General features: G+C 51.9%; 1 protein-coding gene across 1 annotated transcript; it reads left to right on the top strand.

The window, feature by feature from the left end:
* The first annotated feature begins 2,770 nt into the window (after positions 1 to 2,770).
* ANPEP (alanyl aminopeptidase, membrane) lies at positions 2,771 to 21,866 on the top strand. The gene is made up of 21 exons (XM_060095320.1): positions 2,771 to 2,898; positions 2,980 to 3,486; positions 4,018 to 4,160; positions 4,270 to 4,409; positions 4,837 to 4,963; positions 5,052 to 5,206; positions 5,469 to 5,582; positions 5,682 to 5,825; positions 6,006 to 6,071; positions 6,195 to 6,260; positions 7,861 to 8,036; positions 8,300 to 8,367; positions 9,681 to 9,823; positions 9,943 to 9,998; positions 10,926 to 11,073; positions 14,227 to 14,318; positions 14,776 to 14,886; positions 15,014 to 15,181; positions 15,910 to 16,050; positions 16,475 to 16,556; positions 21,717 to 21,866. Exons 1-21 carry the CDS (start codon positions 2,774 to 2,776, stop codon positions 21,864 to 21,866), a joined length of 2,922 nt encoding a protein of 973 aa, XP_059951303.1. The 5' UTR covers positions 2,771 to 2,773.
* Positions 21,867 to 22,008: the final 142 nt, after the last annotated feature.

Genomic DNA, 22,008 nt, shown 5'->3' with positions numbered 1-22,008 from the left:
ATGGCCATGCCTGGTCCTTGGCAGGGGGCTGGAAGAGGGATCCCTTTTTATTATCAGAGAATGTGGGGGCTGTGGAACATGCCCCTCTATGTGCCCCCAGCTGGGGCTGGCACAGTACCCAGAACAGGGATCTCTCATTACAGAACAATGGGCTGCCTGCTGTGCCAGCTTTGAAGACCAAAGCCCCTTTCCAAAAGGATAAAGATCCCAGCCAGCTGGGCCCACGGGCTGTGTCCAAAGCAAACAGGAAAAGGCCATGGTGGGCCAGGCAGGGCCTCTTTGTTTGGAGTAGAGATTAGGCCAATCAGGCTTATGTGTCTTTTTGCTGCAAATGTGGGTGAGGGCTGCGGGTGAAACTTGTTGCAAGGGGATGCATGACACCTGGGTGCCAGCCTTCAGGGGTACAACAGAGATGGCTTTCCTTGGCAAATTCTAGCCCTGATGAAGGGAGACTGGAAGCACATACTTCTCACTCTCAGTCACCCTCAGGGGCTGCCGCTCCCTCTGTCACTATGCCCAAGTTGGGGCCCTCCCTCGGTACTTGGCTTCCCACTCTTGCCCCTTGGCCATCAGCCCAGGCCTAATAGGGGTGGCTGTAGGTCACTGCCATGGGAAGTCCACACTGCCCAGACCAAGGCCCTGGGGGGCAGGTCTCTAGAGAGAAAGAGGGAAGTGCTGACGGCTCAGAGCACCCTTGAGCCCAAAGATGGGCACCCAGGATTCCCCTGAAGACCCTATACAGGGATGCCTGAATGAATTAACCTATGAATACTTACCATCCATGCATGCATTTGTTTACCAAGCTTCCAGGCAGGCTCAGGGGTTGCTGGGCCAAGCCAGGGCAGGGAGTGGCCAATGAATGAGGAGCTGACAGACGAGATGAGGGAGGAGACAAGCGTGGGCCCTGAGATGCATTTGGCCCTAGCAAGAGTCTTGCCTGTCTGCCATGGTTGGAGGAGGGCTCAGAGAAGGCAGTAGACAATTCTCCTAGGGCTAAGTGGGAGTGGAGACGGGTGGAGATGGGCTGCAAAGACTCCAATAAGGAGTGACTCCTGAATTGACTCACTCATTCATCCATGCACCCATTCACGCCTGTGTGCATTCACTCGGCAAATATGTATCGAGCAGCTACTATGTGCTGGGCACCGTGCCTAGTGCCAGTGAGCAGAAGCAGCCAAGGACCTGCTCTCATGGGGCCTGCCGTTGGTGGGGGAGACAGGCAACACTCAAGTCAGCACCACACAGATCAAATGGAAAATTGTGCTGAGTTATAGGGCTTTGAAGAAGAGGTTTGTGGTTCTAAGGGGCCTGACCTAGTCACAGAGGTCAGGGTGTCTTCTCTGAAAAAGACTTGAAGGATAAATAGGAAGTAACCAGGGCAAGAAGGGGGAGAAGATGATCCAAGCAGAGGGAACTGCACATGCAAAGGTCCTGTGGTGGAGGGTCTGGGTGAAGGCCAGAGTGGCTGGAGTTCCGCAACAGAGGGGAGTGTGGTGAGAATGAGGTTGGGAAGTGGTCCAGCTGATAGCACTTGAACTTGTGGGTATCTTTAGAAGATTTGGTCTGAATTCCAAGAGCAAAGGGAAGGTTTTAAGCAGTGGTGCAAAATAATCCAATTTGTGTAGCAAACTAGTTTGAGGGGGCCCAAGTGGAAGTGAGGAGTCATGAGGGTCCAGCAGTGCCCACATAAAAAATGACAGTGGTTTTGACCAAGGACGTGGTGAGATTGGGGGGCAGGGTGAGTTGGATGTTGGGGTGAGGGTCTGGTGATGTTGAGGTCTGAAGAACTGGGCTGGTGGATGGGAAGGGTGATGATGAACATCATATTCCTGTAAGAACATATTATATTGAGCATGATAAGTAATATCTTCCTTTCTACCAAGGATAGAATGGTTGACCTCTGAGTAAGAAAGAAGGGAAGGATTTTCAGGTTCTACTATATGGTATTTAATATGTTTTCTCATTAAATCTGTTCAACAAATCTGAGAAGTAAATACTATTATTTATGTATGAGGAAAGGGGTCTCAGAAAGGTAAAATTACCTGCCCAAGGTCATGGCTGGGAAGAGGTTAAGCCTCCACCAGCCTCCTCTCTTAAAAAAAAAAAAAATGGCAAAGCAACTTATTTCATTCTTCTCAGTGATCTTATAATTGAGGAAAAAGTTTTTGGCAGAAGGGAAAGGGAGGGGAACCTGGAAGAACTCCCTGCTCTGAAAGAATGCAAGGGAGGCTGGGGCCATGTCACTGAGGAGCCCTGGGCATCCATCCAACCACAGGGGTGAACCAATGTGTTCTTGACCCGAGCCAGAAACCAACTCTCCCTTTCTCTTCATCTCCCACCTCCTTGCTCCTGGGAAGTCCTTCTAACCTCCTGGACCTAACCTCGATCCTCCTGTTCCGGTGCCTATTGTCTCAGCTTGCAGGCAGATCCAAGCCACCTGGCTGCTCCCTCTCCCCGCTGGGCACGAAGCCTGACGCCTGCCCTTCAGCCCTCGGTGGGCTCCCAGGAAGCCTGCAGCCTGTAACCGGACAGTTTGCTCCCAGCAGGTACCCCTGAGCTGCACTCCGCACACTGTTCCTGGATCTCCTCTCCGAAACCTGGGCAGAGTGTGTTCCCACCCAGTCCGGTGACCTTCGCCTGTCTGAACCCTGGTTAATTTTTGCCCAGTCTGCAGGCTGTGGGGCTCCTCCCCTTCAGGGATATAAGCCTGGCCCGAGGCTGTCCTGTGCCTCACCTGTCCTGAGCCTCCCCAAGCTCCCTCCGCACCCTCACCATGGCCAAAGGATTCTACATATCCAAGGCCCTGGGCATCCTGGGCATCCTCCTGGGCGTGGCAGCCATAGCCACCATCATCGCTCTGTCTGTGGTGTATGCCCAGGAGAAGAACAAGAATGCCGGGTGTGCCACAACCGTGGCCCCTACGAGCCCCACGACCCCTACGAGCCCCACGACCCCTACGAGCCCCACGGCCCCTACGAGCCCCACGACCACGGCCCCTACGAGCCCCACGACCCCTACGAGCCCCGCGACCAGCCTGACCACCACCATCACCGCGGCCACCACCTTGGATCAGAGCAAGCCGTGGAACCGATACCGCCTACCCACGACACTGTTGCCCGACTCCTACAATGTGACACTGAGGCCCTACCTCACTCCCAATGAGAATGGCCTGTATATCTTCAAGGGCACAAGCATCGTCCGCTTCATCTGCAAGGACCCCACTGACGTCATCATCATCCACAGCAAGAAGCTCAACTACACCACAACCCAGGGGCACATGGTGGCCCTGCGGGGCGTGGGGAACTTCTCGGTTCCCCAAATCGACAGGACCGAGCTGGTAGAGCCCACGGAGTATCTGGTGGTGCACCTCAAGGGCTCGCTGGAGGCAGGCAGAATGTACGAGATGGAGAGTAAATTTCAGGGGGAGCTGGCCGACGACCTGGCAGGCTTCTACCGCAGCGAGTACATGGAAGACAATGTCAAAAAGTAAGTTAGAGCCGGGTCTGCTGGGTGGGGGCAAATCCTAGGTGCTGAGGCAGAGCTGGACCCTGGGAGCCAAGGAAGGGCTTGGGTTCGGGGCCTTTGAACCTTCGGGAGTCCTTGGCTGGCCCATCACTCCATCTGCAGCTCCGGTAGAGCAGCTACCAAGACAATCGACCCTTTCCCGGAGGGCTCCTCTATACTTTATTAGGGAGTAGGGATGAGAGATGAAATTGCCCCTTGGATAGATAGGAAAACAGGCTCTGAGGAAAGAAATTTGCCAAGGTTTCCCAGCCAATACAGGGATGGAACCTGCCAGGACTTTGACCCTGAGTCCAGAAGGAGCTCTGCTCTCCCATGTCAGCTGGCCTGTCGGCCTGGAGGCGGCCTGGGGGAGGTGGGGAGGGCAGGGATTAGGCCAGGCAGCATCTGTGCACCCCGTCTCTCCACACCCAGCAACACCCTGCAGCCCCATCCCCACACACACACGGGCACAGGCATTAAGCTGGCATACCCTCTAACCCCCGCTTCGGGCAGGGTGCTGGCCACGACACAGATGCAGTCTACAGATGCCCGGAAATCCTTCCCGTGCTTTGACGAGCCGGCCATGAAGGCCAGATTTAACATCACCCTCATCTACCCCAAGGAACTCACGGCCCTGTCCAACATGCCGCCCAAAGGTGAGCAGGTCTGGCTGGGGCCACACATCCTTGGAAAGGAGACCCCCAGGGCTGGGACACAGGGCAGGGAGAGGGCACAACCCCACATGCCTGCATGCTCCCTGTCCAGGTCCCAGTGTCCCGTTTGCAGAAGACCCCAACTGGAACATCACTGAGTTCGAAACCACACCTGTAATGTCCACATACCTTCTGGCCTACATCGTGAGCGAGTTCACGAGTGTGGATACAATGGCACCGAATGACGTCCAGGTATGGAGCTGAGGCCACCTATCCTTCCTCGGGATTGGTCCTGGCCTGGGAGATATTCCTATTTATCCTCATCTTTGTCCCAGCCCCTGACTTGCTAGGCAGTGTTTGAATCCCAGTTCTGAGTGATCTTGGGCAAGTGCCTTAGGTTCTCTGACCCTCTGTCTCTGCATCTGAAAAGTGGGACCCTCCTCACGAAGGGAGTTCCCGACTCCTGGGTGCCAGACAGATGGTGTCTATGGCTATTGTTATTCCCCAAAGGCCCCTGCCTGTGACTCAAAGCTCTGAAGAGACACCCCTGCCTTCTCCTCCGCTGACCAAGCCTCCCAGTTTAACCTAGTTGGTCCCCCAGCCTGCCAGGCTTTGGGACTCGGCCCACCTGCACCAGGACCCAAGAAGGGCCCCTGACCTACCTCTGTCTTCTTTGCAGGTCCGGATCTGGGCTCGGCCTAATGCAACTGCAGAGAACCATGGCATTTATGCCCTGAACGTGACAGGTCCCATCCTAAACTTCTTTGCCAATCATTTTGATACACCCTACCCACTCCCAAAATCTGGTGAGTGAGGTACTTCACATTGGGGGGAAGCGGATGGGTCTCCCCCGCATAGCCCGAGGCCATCCCACCAACAGCCTGGACTCCCCAGACCAGGTTGCCTTGCCTGACTTCAACGCCGGTGCCATGGAGAACTGGGGGCTCGTGACCTACCGGGAGAACGCGCTGCTGTTTGACCCACAGGCCTCCTCCATCAGCAACAAAGAGCGGGTTGTCACTGTGATTGCTCACGAGCTGGCCCACCAGGTAGCCCCCCAGTCATGGGGAGTGCAGACAAAGAATGAGGGGGGCTCTGGGAGGAGACGGCACAAGTTGTGGCCCCGTCCTTGGCAGCTGAGAAGGGAAGAGTTCCACCTGTCAGGGTGTCAGGGAAGAGAGTCATGATGATGTCGGTGAAGCCGAGCTCAAGACTGGCACACTGGGAACACTCGGTGAAGGGTAGCTCTGGGTACCGTTAGTGACCGCAAGGCCCGAGTGGCTTGCTGGACTGACCTCCCCTCCCCCACAGTGGTTTGGGAACTTGGTGACCCTGGCCTGGTGGAATGATCTTTGGCTGAACGAGGGCTTTGCCTCCTACGTGGAGTACCTGGGTGCTGACTATGCAGAGCCCACCTGGAACCTGGTGAGCCCGCTGCCCAGGGATCTCCGGGGTCTGGGATGGGGGAAGACTTGGGTCACCCCCTCCCAGGCCAGTCTCCTGATGGCTGCTGGGGATTTGCAGAAAGACCTCATGGTGCCGAACGATCTGTACCATGTGATGGCTGTGGACGCGCTGGCCTCCTCCCATCCCCTGACCACCCCTGCTGACGAGGTCAACACACCCGCCCAGATCAGCGAGATGTTTGACTCCATCTCCTACAGCAAGGTGCTGCTCAGCCCCCGTGCTGGTCCTGAGACAGTAGGGGTCATGGGAAGGGAGGTGGGGTCTCGGCCCACAGGGGCCCACCGAAGCCAGGGGCTCCGGGAGCACCTGTTCCAGCCCGATGGGGACACAGGGTCTCCTGCTGGCTCGGCGCAGCCTTCTGAGCCCCCTCTCCTCCACCAGGGAGCCTCGGTCATCAGGATGCTTTCTGAGTTCCTGACTGAGGACCTGTTCAGGAAGGGCCTGGCGGTGAGTACCCTTGGCCAGCCATAGGGTGGGAGGTGTTTCCTCCAAGCCCCGGCCTACCACAGAAGCTGAGTGGTAGAGCCTGGGGCAGCAGCTTTACCCTCACCGTGCCCTGTCTTTCCACAGTCCTACTTGCATGCCTTTGCCTATCAGAACACCACCTACCTGGACCTGTGGGAACACCTGCAGATGGTCAGTAACAACCAGCCCCCCTGAAGCCATTCTGTGGGGGTCCTGAGATGCTGAAAGTCCCTGGGGGCAGCACACGTGTAAGAGAATGTGCCCAGCTCCACTGCTTACCCTCCCAGGCAGGCCATCTGGAGGCTTGGTTGCTCATCTGTAAAATGGGCGCAATGATGGCTCCTTGAAGGTGGTGTTATGAGAGCCTGGGTCACGAGCCCTGGCAGGCAGCCCCCCTCACGCTACAGTGAGCTCTGTGAGGGCAGCTGAGGAGTGCCGTCATCTGAGTAGCGAGGAAACGGGCTCTTGTGGTTCCCAAGCCCAAGCCTTCCTCTCCCTGGAACTTTGGAGCCAGTCATTCACCTACTCAGCATTCCTGGCTGCCGGGCGCCCCGGCTTGCCCCTCCCAGACATGACTTTGCACATACCAGCACCCTCGGCGCGCTCTCTGACCTTTCTATCCAGCCTCACCTTGCATTCCTGTCCATTCAGACCCTGAGTGGCCCCTGTCTTTGGGCAAACCCTCTGACCACTCCCACCCTCCCGCCTGCCCCTCCTCCCCACCTCTCTTGAGACTCTCCCCATCATCCCCCATCATGTCCTCTCCTTTGTGGCGGCCCCCACCCCTTCTCTGTGGCCCTGGTCAGCCCTACTGATCCCCCCATATGCCTGTGCTCCATGACCAGCCTGACCAGGGAGGGGAGGCCCAGGGCCTTGTCACAGTCACAGCTGGGCTCCAGGGCCCTCCTGGCCAGTCTCCAGCCCGACATCCATCTGCCACGAGGCCGGTCCACCTCCCACACCTCCCACAGCGTCAGTCCCTCCCCTCCACTTCCACTGTCTTTCTTGCCCAGCCTCAGTTTCCAGCGCCTTCCTTTCTTCCGAAGCCAAGCCCTCCTCCACACCAGCACCCCTCCAGCTCCATCTGCCCCTCCCTCTTTCCCTGAGCCCCTTCTCTCTGCAGTCCCCCTAGAGACGCCCTCTCCCTCAGCTTGCACCTTCCGACAGGGTCTTCTGCCCTCTATTTACGCTGTTCTTAGTTTTTTATTTTCTCAGTTATTAATAGATGTGGTTCATTTTTTGTTATTATTGTGAAAGCAATGCACACACATGGAAAGAGATGAAAAAAGATTTAAGACAATAACAACCACCCTAAGCCCATCCCCAGACCCTCATCCAGGTGCGTTTCCTTCACATCGCCATGACCCTCTCCTTCGCGCTGCCTGTGACATGGGGACACTGGTTTTCCTTCCTTTCTGTCTCCTCTCCCTGCCTGTCCTCCCGGGTTTGTTCAGGCTGAGCCATGGGCATCCTGGGTGCCCCTTCCTGACACACACCCACCTGAGGTTGGATCACAGAATGGGAGGCCACATAGATTTGCTTAATCAAAGTGGAATGAACCAGAGGCTGGGAAGCTCTTGGCTCATCCAGCACTGGGCAGCCGAGGAGACAGAGAGCCGGGCTGGGACCCCAGCTCCTGCCTCCCAGCCCAGTGCTCCTCCACTGCCTCCCAGCAAAGTGGTACCACTAAGGGGAGGCCAAGGTGCAGGGGAGAGTGGGTGGGTGGGAGAATGGCAGTCGCTGATGGCCGCACCATATCCCTCTGCCCAAGGCTGTAAACAATCAGTCGACCATCGAGCTGCCAGACACCGTGCATGCCATCATGGACCGCTGGACCCTGCAGATGGGCTTCCCCGTCATCACCGTGGACACCAAGACAGGGGGCATCTCCCAGAAGCACTTCCTCCTTGACCCCGAGTCCAACGTCACCCGCCCCTCAGATTTCAAGTGAGCAGATGAGGTCACTGAGACAGGCGTCCTAATGAGGGTTCTGAGGGGCGGTTGCTCTGGAACCCTCTGACCATAGCAGGGCCTGGCCCGCTGTGGCCCTGCCATAGTGGCTGTAGACAGTCTCCCTCCTGGGCCAGGAGGATGGGGGCGTTTAGTGCCAGAGTTGGGCAGAAACTGGAAGTCCGGGCAAGGCTGTTCTTTGCTGGCAGTGCCCAAGAGCTGCCATTTCTCACACCTGGCCTCTGGATCTCTTGTTGCAGCTACCTCTGGATTGTTCCCATCTCATCTATCAGAAGTGGCAACCTACAGGACCACTACTGGCTGCGGGGCAATGCAACAGGTAATCCAGCCCTGCCCTAGTGGACAGCAGCCCCATCCCATACTCCCAGCTCCTGGCCCATGTTCTGGGGTTATGGCAGGCCTCAGCCAGGGCTTCCTTCATCGTTTCATTCAACAAATGGAGCCAGCGTCTTTGGTTCTAATTTCTACGCTGTGTGACCCTGGCCAAGTTACCATCTCTCTCTGGTCTCCATTTCCCCATCTATACAACGGGGCTAGGAACAATATCTACCCCATTGAGTTGTGTGAAGGTTAAAGAAGAGGATTCCCATGAAATGTTTAAAACAGTGCCTGGCACATAGTATGAGCAGTCCTACTCTGCCAGGCACTGAGGAAACCAAGGTCAAGGCAAGTCATCCTCTGCCTAAGCCAAGGCTGTAGATGAAGGGAAGGAAGACAAGCAGTTCAAACGTTCCAGAGCTGTGCTGAGTGCTTTAACAGAGGCATATGTGGCCTCTGGGGTACTGGGGCAGGTGGGTAGGGAGCAGGGAATAGGGAGCTTCAACTTCATGGAGAGGTCAGGAAACCCTTCCTGGAGGAGGTGAGCTGAGTCAGAGTAAGAGCAGGAGTTCGCCAGGCTAATGGCAGCAGAGAGAAGCAGTCCAGGCAGTCAATAGCAAGTGCAAGGCTTGAGGTAGGAGAGAGCTCGGGGACTGAGTGTGGCTCGGGCAGAGGTGCGCCCTCGGTGAAGCGGGTCCCTGCAGGCTGCAGGAGACAATGGCTATGTCCTCGGGCCAGGAGGAGCTGGGACAGGTGGGAAGTGGGAAAGCCATTGGGTCTGACCTGCAGGTATGGAAGGATCCTCTCTGGCTGCCAGGAGAAAGGGTGGAGGGAGAACCGTGAGGAGGGGGCACGGAGCCCCCAGGAAGAGATGAGCAGTGCTGGGGGGCTAACTGGATGGGAGGCGCTGCCTGGGTGTGATGGCGCTGTTACAAGCGGAGAGGTGGGAGGAGGAGGGGGTGGAGGGGGAGAGGCCGCCTGGGGAGTTGAGTCTGAGTGGCCGGGGGTGTGCCGATAGAGTTGTCCTGGTGGATGCCACTGGCCCGGCCACACAGAGCCTGTGGGAGGCAGGGCGGCCACTGAGGTTCAGAGATGGCAAATGGTCTGTCCGAGGTCCCCGGCCAGAGTCGGGCCCCGGCAGCCAGTCCTACCCCTCTTCTCTGCCCCTCTCTTTGGCATTGGCCCAGCGGCATGAGGGCCGGCTGCTGCCAGGCTGCAGTGGAGGCTGCTCTGCCGAGGCCTGGGTCAGGTCAGCCTGTGGCCTTCTGAGCAGCCCTGCCCAGCTCTGGTCTCTCTCCACAGCCCAGCATAATCTGTTCAAAACCGAAGAAGGAACAGAGGAAGACTGGGTCCTGCTAAACGTCAACGTGACGGGCTATTACCAGGTGAACTACGATGTGAACAACTGGAGGAAGATTCAGGATCAGCTGCAGAGAAGACCACCGGTGGGTACCTGCCGCCCCACCCATCCCCTGCCCGAGGCCCAGCCCCAGGACGGGGCCCCAGACTGCAGGGCCTGCCCGCACCGCCAGCCCGAGGTCACACGCTCTGTTGCCCCTTCTAGACCATCCCTGTCATCAATCGGGCGCAGGTCATCTACGACAGCTTCAACCTGGCCAGGTGAGTGCTCGGCCACGGAAGCCTGGAGACTTGGCGAGTGCGGTTCCATAGTGAGGGCCAGCGCGGCCTCCCGCCGTCCTCGCCGTGTGCCAGGCTCAGCACCGTGGGGTCCCTGTGCTTGTGCACACCCCTCCCTTGACCCCATGTCCCCGGAGATTGTCGGCGTCACAGCCCATACATCCCAGAGAAGGACTCTGAGATTCAGAGCTTGAGTACCCTGCCTGAGGTCACACATTAGCCCATGGCAGCCAGACGCAGTCCTGTCCAACTCCAAAACCACAGTGCACTCCACGGCACCAAGGTTTTCCGGAGGGCTACCTATGGCCCAGGCCACCATGCTCAGTGCTAAGAAAAATACGGGAAGGACAGGAGAGAAGAGATGCAGCACGGATAAACAGATATTTATTGAGCAGCGGCTGTGTTCATGAGCACCAGCAGGTGCCAAGTTCTTAGGCATAAGTGATGTCACCCATAGACATGGACATTTATAAACCAAATATGCACAGATGGCCTGAGGAGGTGGAGGGGGGAAAGACCAGAGAGCCAAGCAAATCAGAGAAGAGGTGGGCAGAGTAAATAGCACAGGTTTCTTATCTTTTTGAATCTCTGATCTGTCTCCTATGGGCTGTGTGGCCTTAGGCAAGGCACTTTACCTCTCTGAGCCTCAGTTTCCTCACCTGTAAAATGGGGATAATGAGCAAGGAAATGTGACTGGCAGTGGGTGAGGGCCAGGCCTGGGCTGGCCTCGTTTGTGGCACCACCCAGCATCCACGTCCCTCACCCCTACCCCCAGCCCCACCCCTGGTGAATGCTGGAGCTGGCTCAGTTGGGCCTCTGGGACCTCAGGCTCTAGGAGGAGGCTGGGGTTCCCACAGTGAGGCTGGACTGGGTGGGGGTGCTTACTTGAGCCCCTCTGTCTGTTCCCAGTGCCCGTATAGTCCATGTCACCCTGGCGCTGAACAACACCCTCTTCCTGATCAATGAGACAGAGTACATGCCCTGGCAGGCCGCCCTGAGCAGCCTGAGGTACTTCAAGCTCATGTTCGACCGATCCGAGGTCTACGGCCCCATGAAGGTACAGAGGGGCATGGCGGGGTTCAAGGACCGATTCCCCAGTGCCTGAAATTACATCATAAGGAAGTGAATAGAAATATTGCCTGGAATGGGGAAACACGCCAGGTCCTTGGCAATGGTGAGAGAGTAGGAGGGATGTAGGGTGAAGGGAGCAGGGACTGAGCAGGTGAGCAGGTTGGGCACAGCAAAGAAAGGACACAGACTTCTAGCAAAGTTTGCTAGATTTGGAAATTAGCAAATCCTTCTTTCAGAAGGCAACAGAAAAAGCCACAGTACAGGAAGCGGGTGGGAGTCGGGGAGAAGGCCTTCTACCAGCTGTGTGGACTCAGGCAATCCTCTTCAGACCCAGAGAACCCCTCCGTGAAAGGAGCAGGCCTGTGCCTGCCTAGCCTGCCCTAAGGGCCTGGAGGGGGATGCCGATGTTAACAGTTTTGAAGCTTGGGGGCACGGGCAGGGAGGATCAGAGGGAAACTGCTCGCTCTGGATCCATAGCTGACCCCATAAGGATGTTCATTGAAGTGTGGTTTATAAAAGACAAGAAAACCAAAAATACTCAAATGTCCAACAGTTGGAGTTGGTTAAGTAAACTAGAATATCCATTTGATGGAATATTATGTAGTCATTAAAAATGTTGTTCACATGATTAACTAACTGTTATGGTAAATGAGGTTTTAACTCACTTTAAACTCATTAACCTACCTACACCTTGGATTCACCCCATCCTCCTAATGTAGTAAAATCACAATATTTGGTCAACTCAGTATTCAGCATTTACTTTATGTGATTATTTAAATATCATTCTCCGCTGAGCCACATAAAGTACCATGTTTGTGTCTCCTTTTTATACATCTTATACAAATATATCAGATAATACATTAGTTTTGCTTTTTCCTGGAGGCATCCCTCCTGGAGCCCTCTGTCGGCCTGCTCCCTTCTAGAACTGCTACTCAGCTCCCATGCTGGGAGGCTCTCCATTGTTGCATCTCTTGTTTCCTGAACCCATGGATTCTTCCTTGAGTTTTCTCTCTATTAGGGGAGCACATCTTCCAGTTTTGGAGAAAGGGTTCATAAGAGGTGGATTTTTTCAGGTAGATTGTCTGAAATGTCTTTATTCCACCTTCACACTGCATTGAGAGTTTGCTTGGGTTTAGAAGTTTCTAGGTTGAGAGACTTCCCTGGCGGTCCAGTGGTTAGGACTCTGCACTGCCACTGTAGGGCGAATGGGTTCAATCCCTGATCAGGGAACTAAGATCCCACATGCCTCGCAGCATGGCCAAAAAATTGAAAAAAAAAAAAAAGTAGTTTCTATTTTGGAAATTATTCCTCAGGAAATTTCAGGTCTTTCTCCACTGACATCAAACCTCTCGTGTTTCTGTTGAGAAGCCCAGGGCCTTTCTTATTTCCAGTTCTTTGAATGAGGCCAGGTTCCCCTTCTGGAAGCTGTGGGCTCTTCTCTCCATGCTGGTGGTCCTTCATGCAGGCCTTTCTTATCCTTCTACATTTTCAATCTGGACAACTTTGCATTGCTCCTTTAAACTTTCTTCCTCTCCTTTTTTCCCCCGGTTCTCTCTTTCTGGGACCCTTGTTAATCCAATTCACTGCCCTTACATTGGTCCTCTAGTTTTCTTCTCTCCTATTTTCCAGCTTGTTGACTTTTTGTTCTGCCCTCTGGGATATGCCCTCAGTTTAGCACACCACCTCTCCTCATTTTTTCTATCATATATTTAAGTTTCCAAGTGCTATTCCTGGCTCCAGCGTCCTATGCAATATCTTCTCTGAGCTCTTGGAGGATATTTATCATAGGCTTTTATGAAGTTTTCTTTTTCTTTCACTGACTTGTTTCCTCCAAGTCTTCTGTTTGTTTTGATCTCCTCTTTCAAGTTGGAAGCTGAGCTGCCCCTTTGAATTTGAGAGTGAGGCAGTGGTTGAAAGCTCCACGAGGAGGTGGAGTTTGTCACCTGCAGTCTTGTTATGGGGTGACTAGGTGGACAAGTAACTCCTCGTGGGGACCCTCAGAAATTAATATCTGTGACTGTGTTCCCTCGAGACCATTCAGTCTCCAGAGTGATCCTCTGTCTTATGCAGTTGAGGCTCACTTTCTGGGATCAGGGTGGGGAAGGAAACTGGGGGTACCTCCATTTAGGCTGTAAACTTTCACCTCTGGCCCTCTCTGCAATTCAGCAACCCTCCTACTGTGTCTGGGGACCCTAGTGCTGAGCCCCTCTGATTCAGCCTTGCTCATGGGGGAGGGAGGGGTGTTGCTTGAGGCAGGGAGGGAAGTGGGCGCTTGAGGGTTTAATTAGTCCCTCTACAGACTTTGACTCCACTGCCCTCTTCACAGCCCGGCCTCACTCCTGTCCCCTGCACACCCATCCCTCTAATCCTGAGCCTCGTCACAGCAAGCTCCTTGCTTCTGTCTCCATCTCCCCCATGGCAGGTGCTCTGCTGCAGACCCCCGCCTTGGCCAAGCCTGTTCCATCTCCCTCTCTCCACCTCCCAGCTCCTACACTGTGTGGATGTCTCATCCACTATTGTTTCCTTTCCAATTCTCTTTGCTCTTGGGGGTTTATTCCTTTTACATTTGGATGCGGATTCTGGTTGACACACATGATAATCTACTGTATTGAACCAGCATCTGCAAAGGATTTTAATAACATGGGTTGGGCCTTACACGACAATGCCAGCTAAAAGAACAGCATGCAGAATTGTAGATATGCTGGGTAGAAAAGAGAAAGGAAGGGGCAAACTCACCGATTTGGAAGTCATGGATTTGGTAAGTCCTGGGGTGGTTAGTATTTTCTGCCTATGCTTTACAGTGTTTTCTAAATTCCCCACAATAAAGGCAGAATACTTATGATCAGGTGGTGGGGGATGGTAGGCCCTAAAACTGATTAGGAAATGGTGATACTTAGACATCGAGTGTCAGAACTGGTGGAGGAGAAAGAATCTCAGATCAGTCATCTGAGACCTGGACTAGCGCCGGCTCCTTTGACCACTATCTGGCCTTGGGCAAGGCCCTTAGCCTCTGGCCTCTTGCTTCTGTAGCCATTAGCCCTTGCTACACTTGCCCACCCACATCAGAGGCTCCGTGGGGCTCCAGGTGGGTCAGGCATGAGTCTCCTCTTTGAGGCCGTTCATGTTTTCTTTTTCCCAGAGTTACCTCAGGAAACGGGTTGAACCCCTCTTCCTATATTTTGAAAATCTCACCAAAAACTGGACTGAGCGCCCAGAAAGCCTGATGGACCAGTGAGTATGACCTCTCTTGGGTCCGGAGATCACAGGTGGCCCAGGCACCCTGACCTGGGAAGTCCAGAGCAAGTCCCAGCAGCATCCTCCTCTGAAGTTCCCAACTCCTGGCTGGACCAGGGCCACCAGTCAGGGAGAAACCCCCCCACCCACTAGGAATAGGGAGCCCTACCCTGAGGCTCTATGTGGCCTCTTTGTACAAGGGACCAAACTGAAATTTCAAGGTCCCCTCACCGGCATTGTTACTCAGATTCTAGGTGTTGAAGGTGGGGCTGGAGTCTGTGCCCGCTGTCCCTGGGCTGCCCAAGACAAGAAGCACAGAGGGGGACCCAAAGGGCGGGTGGGCTGCAACCTTAGAGCCCCAGCCCTGCTGCCCTGCCTGGAGTTGTGTGTCAGCAGGGGAGTCTTTGCCAGAGTCAGAGCCAGGCATGCTGACAGAGTGTCACCCCTGGGGCAGGTACAATGAGATTAATGCCATCAGCACTGCCTGCTCCAATGGGCTGCCTAAGTGTGAGGAGCTGGCCAAGAACCTTTACAACCAGTGGATGGAGAACCCCCAAAATAACCCGTGAGTGTGTCCCCTGCTTGTCTCCTGATCTTTATCTGTCCCTCAAGCTCACAGCCCCGTCCTCATCAGACCCTCGTCCCACCCTCCCTGCTGCTGCTCTACCCCTGACACCCTGATCCCACACCAGGATCCACCCCAACCTGCGGTCCACCATCTACTGCAACGCCATCGCCCAGGGCGACCAGAAAGAGTGGGACTTTGCCTGGAGGCAGTTACAACAAGCCCAACTGGTTAATGAAGCTGACAATCTCCGCTCAGCGCTGGCCTGCACCAACCAGGTCTGGCTCCTGAACAGGTGAGGACCAGAGCTGGACGGGGCTGGTGAGTTCCCCTCCCCGCCGGGGACCAGGGTCCCAATGTGGGGGAGAAAGAACCAGCCAGGCGCCCACACTCTCCTCCGTGGGATCCTCACAAACCTGTGCAGTGGAGCAGTGTGTTTCCCAGTTTTACAGATGAGGACACTGAGGCTCAAAGAAGCAAAACAACATGCCCAAAGTCTAGAAGCTTTACTAAGTGAAAAAGACAAGATTTGAATCTGGATCTGGGTCCACGTCCTGTGCCTTTAACTGCTGCAGTCTCCTAGCCTTTACCTCTCTGTCAAGGGCTGTGGTGCACCTGGACCTGAGGCCTTCTGGACATCCAGCTGGGCACCCCCCAAACCCTTGGATGAGGGCTCCTGGCTCCCATTGTTGTGCCTCTTATGCCATCTTCTGTACTTCAGTAAAGAAGAGCTACCCTCAATGGCAAAGACAGGAGTGGCCACCCTACCTGGTGCAGCGCTTACCCCTTCCTTTGTTCATTCATCGTCAGATATTTATCAAGCACTTGGTCTATGTCAGTATGATACCTGGCATAGCCAGCGACCCCGCTTAGTGGACTCAGTGTCCCATCTACAGGAGGGCGGTAGGACCGAGGAGTCTTTAACCTGCAGCATGCTGAAGGCATGTTGAGAGGTTGCAGGAGAGGTGTGTGGGGTGGAGGGCAGGGTCCTTTTACTTATTACGCAGCATGCTGTCCTCACAGGTACCTGAGTTACACCCTGAACCCAGACCTCATCCGGAAGCAGGATGCCACCTCCACCATTAACAGCATTGCCAGCAATGTCGTCGGGCAATCTCTGGCCTGGGACTTTGTCCGGAGCAACTGGAAGAAACTCTTTCAGGAGTGAGTCTGCTGAGAGCATGTTAGGGGAAGCGCACACCAAGGCTGTGTCCCCTGGGGGTGGGCTGTGTGCACCAGACCCTGTAGGGTTGGGAGTGGAGGGTAGACACCGCATCGGAGTGGTCCACAAAGAACCCAGCTTGAGGTCGGGAAGGGACAGGAATTGAAAGACGTGGCAGCGGGGCACAGCTGTCCCTTTTCCCACTTGGGGGAAAGAAAGTCTGGCTGGTGGGAGTGTTCTCTGAAGAGATGGGAGCAAGGACACTGCAATCAAACCTGTGTTCAAGTCCCTAGTGGTGTCTCCTAGGACATGTCATTTCATCGCATCTACGAGATGGGGACAGTCACAGGGTCCTGTGTCACCTGCCAGTCACTGAACATTTGTTCCTGGCCCCCCTCACGGTTCCTCTCTCTCCCTGCCCTGCAGTTACGGTGGTGGTTCCTTCTCCTTCTCCAACCTCATCCAGGCTGTGACCAGAAGATTCTCCACTGAGTTCGAGCTGCAGCAGGTAAGAAGCCCCAGACCCTGGAGCGGCACCCAGAGGCCCATCCCCAGTCTCAAGGGACAGCCGCCACTCAGCTCCCACCGCATGTGTTCATAAAGCAGCGGGGCTCCATGTGGTCAGGCCTTCCTCATGTACAGGGGAAGCTGGGTATCCAGACTTTCTAAATGTCACAATTCAATCACAGATATTCATCTTGGAATTTTTGTATAGGTAAAAGGTAAAGAGAATAATATAATGAACCTCCATGTACCCGTTACTCAGACTGAACAATTATTAACATTTGCTGATATTTTTTTGGGGCGGACAGTTTTCAAGCTAATCACTGATATTATATAATTTCACCTATAAACACTTTAGTCATATCTAAAATAAAGGAATTTTAGGGCCTCCCTGGTGGCGCAAGTGGTTGAGAGTCCGCCTGCCGATGCAGGGGATACGGGTTCGTGCCCCGGTCTGGGAGGATCCCATATGCCGCGGAGCGGCTGGGCCCGTGAGCCATGGCCGCTGGGCCTGCGCGTCCGGAGCCTGCGCGTCCGGAGCCTGTGCTCCGCAACGGGGGAGGCCACAACAGTGAGAGGCCCGCATACCGCAAAAAAAAAAAAAAAAAATAAAATAAAATAAAATAAAATAAAGGAATTTTAAAAACATAATCTATCATTAGCAAATACAAGAAAATTAACAATGCCTTACTATCATCTTATACCCAGGCCATTTTCAAATTCTCTGTCTTTTTTTTTTTTTTTTTGGCCGTGCCACAGCCGCTTGTGGGATCTTAGTTCCCTGACCAGCGATTGAACCTGTGCCCCCTGCATTGGGAGCACAGAGTCTTACCACTGGGTCCAGGGAAGTCCCCTATGTTCACGTTTTTGAGTGAACCTCTGTTTTTACTTCTCGTAGGTGTACACCTAGGAGTGGAATTGCTAGGTCATTTGGTAACTGTGTTTAACTTTTTGAGAAACTGCCAAAATGTTTTCCAAAGCAACGGCACCAACTTACATTCCCACCAGCAATGTATGAAGGTTCCAATTTATGTTTTGGGGAAAATTGTTATTTTCCTTTTTAAAAAAATTATAGCCATCCTACTGGGTGCAAAGTGGTATCTCACTGTGGTTATGAGTTGCATTTCTCAGATGACTAATGATGTTTAGCATCTTTTCATGTGCTTCTTGGCCATTTGTATATCTTCTTTGAGAAATGTCTATTCAAATCCTTCACTCATTTTTTTTTTTTTTTTTTTGTGGTACGCGGGCTCTCACTGTTGTGGCCTCTCCCATTGCGGAGCACAGGCTCCGGACGTGCAGGCTCAGCGGCCATGGCTCACGGGTCCAGCCACTCCGCGGCATGTGGGATCTTCCCGGACCGGGGCACGAACCCCCGTTGCCTGCATCGGCAGGCGGTCTCTCAACCACTGCGCCACCAGGGAAGCCCTTTCACTCATTTTTTTAAAAAATGAATTTATTTATTTATTTTTGGCTGCATTGGGTCTTCATGACTGCGCGCGGGCTTTCTCTAGTTGCGGCGAGTGGGGGCTGCTCTTCGTTGCCGTGCACCGGCTTCTCATTGTGGTGGCTTCTCTTGTTGCGGAGCATGGGCTCTGGGCACGCGGGCTCAGTAGTTGTGGCACCCGGGCTTAGTTGCTCTGCGACATGTGGGATCTTCGTGGACCAGGGCTCGAACCCGTGTCCCCTGCATTGGCAGACAGATTCTTAACCACTGTGCCACCAGGGAAGCCCCCTTCACTCAGTTTTTAATTGGTATATTTGTCTTTTTATTGTTGAGTTATAAGAGTTCTTTATATATTCTGGATACTAGGCCCTTATTAGACAAATGATTTGCAAATATTTTCTCCCATTTTGTGGATTGTCTTTTCAGTTTCTTGATAGTGTCTTTGATACACGAAGTTTTCAATTTAAAAGATATTTATTTATTTATTTATTTATGGCTGCATTGGGTCTTCATTGCTGCGCGTGGGCTTTCTCTAGTTGTGGCGAGCTGGGGCTACTCTTCGTTGTGGTGCGCGGGCTTCTCGCTGCGGTGGCTCCTCTTGTTGCAGAGCACGGGCTCTAGGCACACAGGTTTCGGTAGTTGTGGCATGTGGGCTCAGTAGTCGTGGCTCGCGGGCTGTAGAGCTCAGGCTCCATGGTTGTGGCACATGGGCTTAGTTGCTCCACGGCATGTGGGATCTTCCCGACCCAGGGATCGAACCCATGTCCCTTGCATTGGCAGGCGGATTCTTTACCACTGAGCCACCAGGGAAGTCCAATAGTTTTTTTATTTTGATGAAGCCTAACTTTCTAGTTTTCTTTTGTTGCTTGTGCTTTATGTGTCATATATAAGAAACAATTACCTAATCCAAGGTCACAAAGATTTACACCTATGCTTTTTACTAAGATTCTTATCATTTTAGCTCTTACATTTAGGAGTGATCAATTTTGACTTAATTTTTGTACATGGTGTAAGGCAGAGGTCCGATTTCATCCCTTTGCATGTGGCTATCCAGTTGTCCCAGTACCATTTATTAAAAGGACTATTCTTTTTTTTGTAATATCATTAATTTATTAAAAAATTTTATTGGAGTATAGTTGATTTACAATGTTGTGTCAGTTTCAGGTGTACAGCAAAGTGATTCAGTTATACATATACATATATTCATTCTTTTTCAGATTCTTTTCTCATATAGCTTATCACAGAATATTGAGTAATGCTCCATGTGCCATACAGTAGGTCCTTGCTGGTTATCTATCTTATATATAGTAGTATGTGTATATTAATCCCAAGGTCCTGATTTATCCCTCCAGGCCCCCATGTTTCCCCTTTGGTAACCATAAGTTTGTTTTCAATATCTGTAAGTCTGTTTCTGTTTTGTAAATAAGTTCATTTGTGACATTTAAAAAAATAGATTCCACATATAAATGATATCATATGATATTTGTCTTTCTCTGTCTGACTTACTTCATTTAGTATGATAATCTCTAGGTCCATCCATGTTGCTGCAAATGGCATTATTTCATTCTTTTTTATGGCTGAGGAATATTCCATTGTATATATGTACCACATCTTCTTTATCCATTCCTCTGTTGATAAAAGAACTATTCTTTCACCCATTGAATGATCTTGGCACCTTTGTTGAAAATCAATTGACTGTAAATTTTAGGGTCTATTTCTGGACTCTCAATTCTATTTCATTGATCTGTTTGTCTTTATGCTAGTACACATTGTCTTAGTTCTCATAGATTTGTAGTGAGTTTTGAAATCGGGATTGTGGGCCCTCCAACTTTGTTCTTTTTCAAGATCACTTGGCTATTTTGAATCTTTGCTTTTCTTTATGAATTTTAGGATCAGCTTGCCAATTTCTGCAAAAAAATACAGTTGGAATTTTGATAGGGATTGTATTGAATCTGTAGATCAATTTGGGGAGTATTTCCATGTTAGTAATATTAAATCTACCAATCCATTAACACAGATTTATTTGTCATTATTTTTCCTTTTATTTAGGTCTTCTTAATTTTTCTCAACAATATTTTATAGTTTTCAGCATACTGGTCTTGCAATTCTTTTGTCAAATTTACTCCTAAGTATTTTATTCTTTTTGATGCTATTGTAAATGGAACTGTTTTCTTAATTTCATTTTCAGATTTTTTCACAGCTAGTGTATAGAAATACAATTGATCTTTGTATATTGCTCTTATATCCTGCAACCTTGTTGAATTCATAAGTTTTAATAGTTGTGCTTTTTTATTTTTCGATTCCTTGGGATTTTCTGTATACAAAATCGTGTCATCTGCAAATAGAGATAGTTTACTTCTTCCTTTCTGGATGCTTTTAATTTCATTTTCTTGCCTAATTGCCCTCGCTACAACCTCCAGTATTAATACATCTTTTAATCTGTAGCATCTCTTTAAAAACAACAACAACAACAAAAAGCATTTATTTGCTCAAGCAACTGGGCCATTTGTACTATAGAAATGGCCACATTTTGAATTTGGCTGGTTGCTTCCTTGTGGTGTCTGTTTAATTTGTCCCTCTCTCCTCCCTTGATTGGATTGAGATTGTAATTCATTTATTTTTTATTTTATTTTATTTTATTTTATTTTATTTTATTTTTTGCTTTATAACAAATTTAATCAGTTATACATATACATATGTTCCCATATCCCCTCCCTTTTGCGTCTCCCTCCCACCCTCCCTATCCCACCCCTCCAGGCGGTCACAAAGCACCGAGCTGATCTCCCTGTGCTATGCGGCTGCTTCCCACTAACAATCTACCTTACGTTTGGTAGTGTATATATGTCCATGCCGCTCTTTCACTTTGTCACAGCTTACCCTTCCCCCTCCCCATATCCTCAAGTCCATTCTCTAGTAGGTCTGTGTCTTTATTCCTGTCTTACCCCTATGTTCTTCATGACATTTTTTTTTCTTAAATTCCATATATATGTGTCAGCATACAGTATTTGTCTTTCTCTTTCTGACTTACTTCACTCTGTATGACAGACTCTAGGTCCATCCACCTCATTACAAATAGCTCAATTTCATTTCTTTTTATGGCTGAGTATCAACTGAGGATCAACTCAATAAGAACCTCACAATGAAGGTTAAATACATGTAGGAGCCAAGCTGAACCTTGGGGCAGTCATTTTTTAAAAAATCTTTATTTATTTATTTATTTATTTTTGGCTGTGTTGCGTCTTTGTTGCTACATGCAGGCTTTCTCTAGTTGCAGCAAACAGGGGCTACTCTTAGTTGTGGTGCGCGGGCTTCTCACTGCAGTGGCTTTTCTTGTTGCAGAGCGCAGGCTCTTGGCGTGCAGGCTTGCTTCAGTAATTGTGGCTCGCGGGCTCTAGAGTGGAGGCTCAGTAGTTGTGGCGCACGGACTTAGTTACTCCGAGGCATGTGGGATCTTCCCGGACAAGGGCTGGAACCCACGTCCCTTGCATTGGGAGGCGGATTCTTAACCACTGCACCATTAGGGAAGCCCAGGGCTGTCATTTTTGACCCCTGCCAGGGAGAGGGAAGGACTGGCCCTCCCTGTCCTGGAGAACAGGCTGTGGTTCCCATCCCCAGGGGCCCTAACATGGAGGGGGAGGACAGAGGACCTGGCAGCCCTCTCCTCAGGGCTGTGTTAGAGACCTAACCTGGGGCTCAGAATTATCCTTTTCCTCGCAGCTGGAGCAGTTCAAGAAGAACAACATGGATGTAGGCTTCGGCTCGGGCACCCGGGCTCTGGAGCAAGCCCTGGAGAAGACCAAAGCCAACATCAAGTGGGTGAAGGAGAACAAGGAGGAGGTGTTAAAGTGGTTCACAGAAAACAGCTAAATAGTCCCTGGTCCTTACAGTCACCTGGCCCCCATGTGAGATGCCCACGTGTGTCTATCCAAGTGGCTCATGGTAGGGCCCCCATTCCTGAAGCCTGAGGCACCCGTGTCCTCCCATTAGGAACAGAATCTCTGGCCCATGT

The sequence above is a fragment of the Mesoplodon densirostris genome, chromosome 4, assembly GCF_025265405.1.
Source record: "Mesoplodon densirostris isolate mMesDen1 chromosome 4, mMesDen1 primary haplotype, whole genome shotgun sequence".
Lineage (NCBI taxonomy): Eukaryota > Metazoa > Chordata > Mammalia > Artiodactyla > Ziphiidae > Mesoplodon > Mesoplodon densirostris.
Note: the sequence above shows the minus strand (reverse complement) of the source record. Positions and strands in the feature narration are given on the sequence as shown.

What these genes read in the sequence shown, in the direction of transcription:
- ANPEP (XM_060095320.1), top strand. Translation starts at nt 2,774, where the DNA reads ATGGCCAAAGGATTCTACATATCCAAGGCCCTGGGCATCCTGGGCATC. An exon ending in CAGAGCCCACCTGGAACCTG is followed by an intron (nt 5,583 to 5,681) that starts GTGAGCCCGCTG and finishes GGGGATTTGCAG; the next exon opens with AAAGACCTCATGGTGCCGAA. An exon ending in ACCCGCCCCTCAGATTTCAA is followed by an intron (nt 8,037 to 8,299) that starts GTGAGCAGATGA and finishes CTCTTGTTGCAG; the next exon opens with CTACCTCTGGATTGTTCCCA.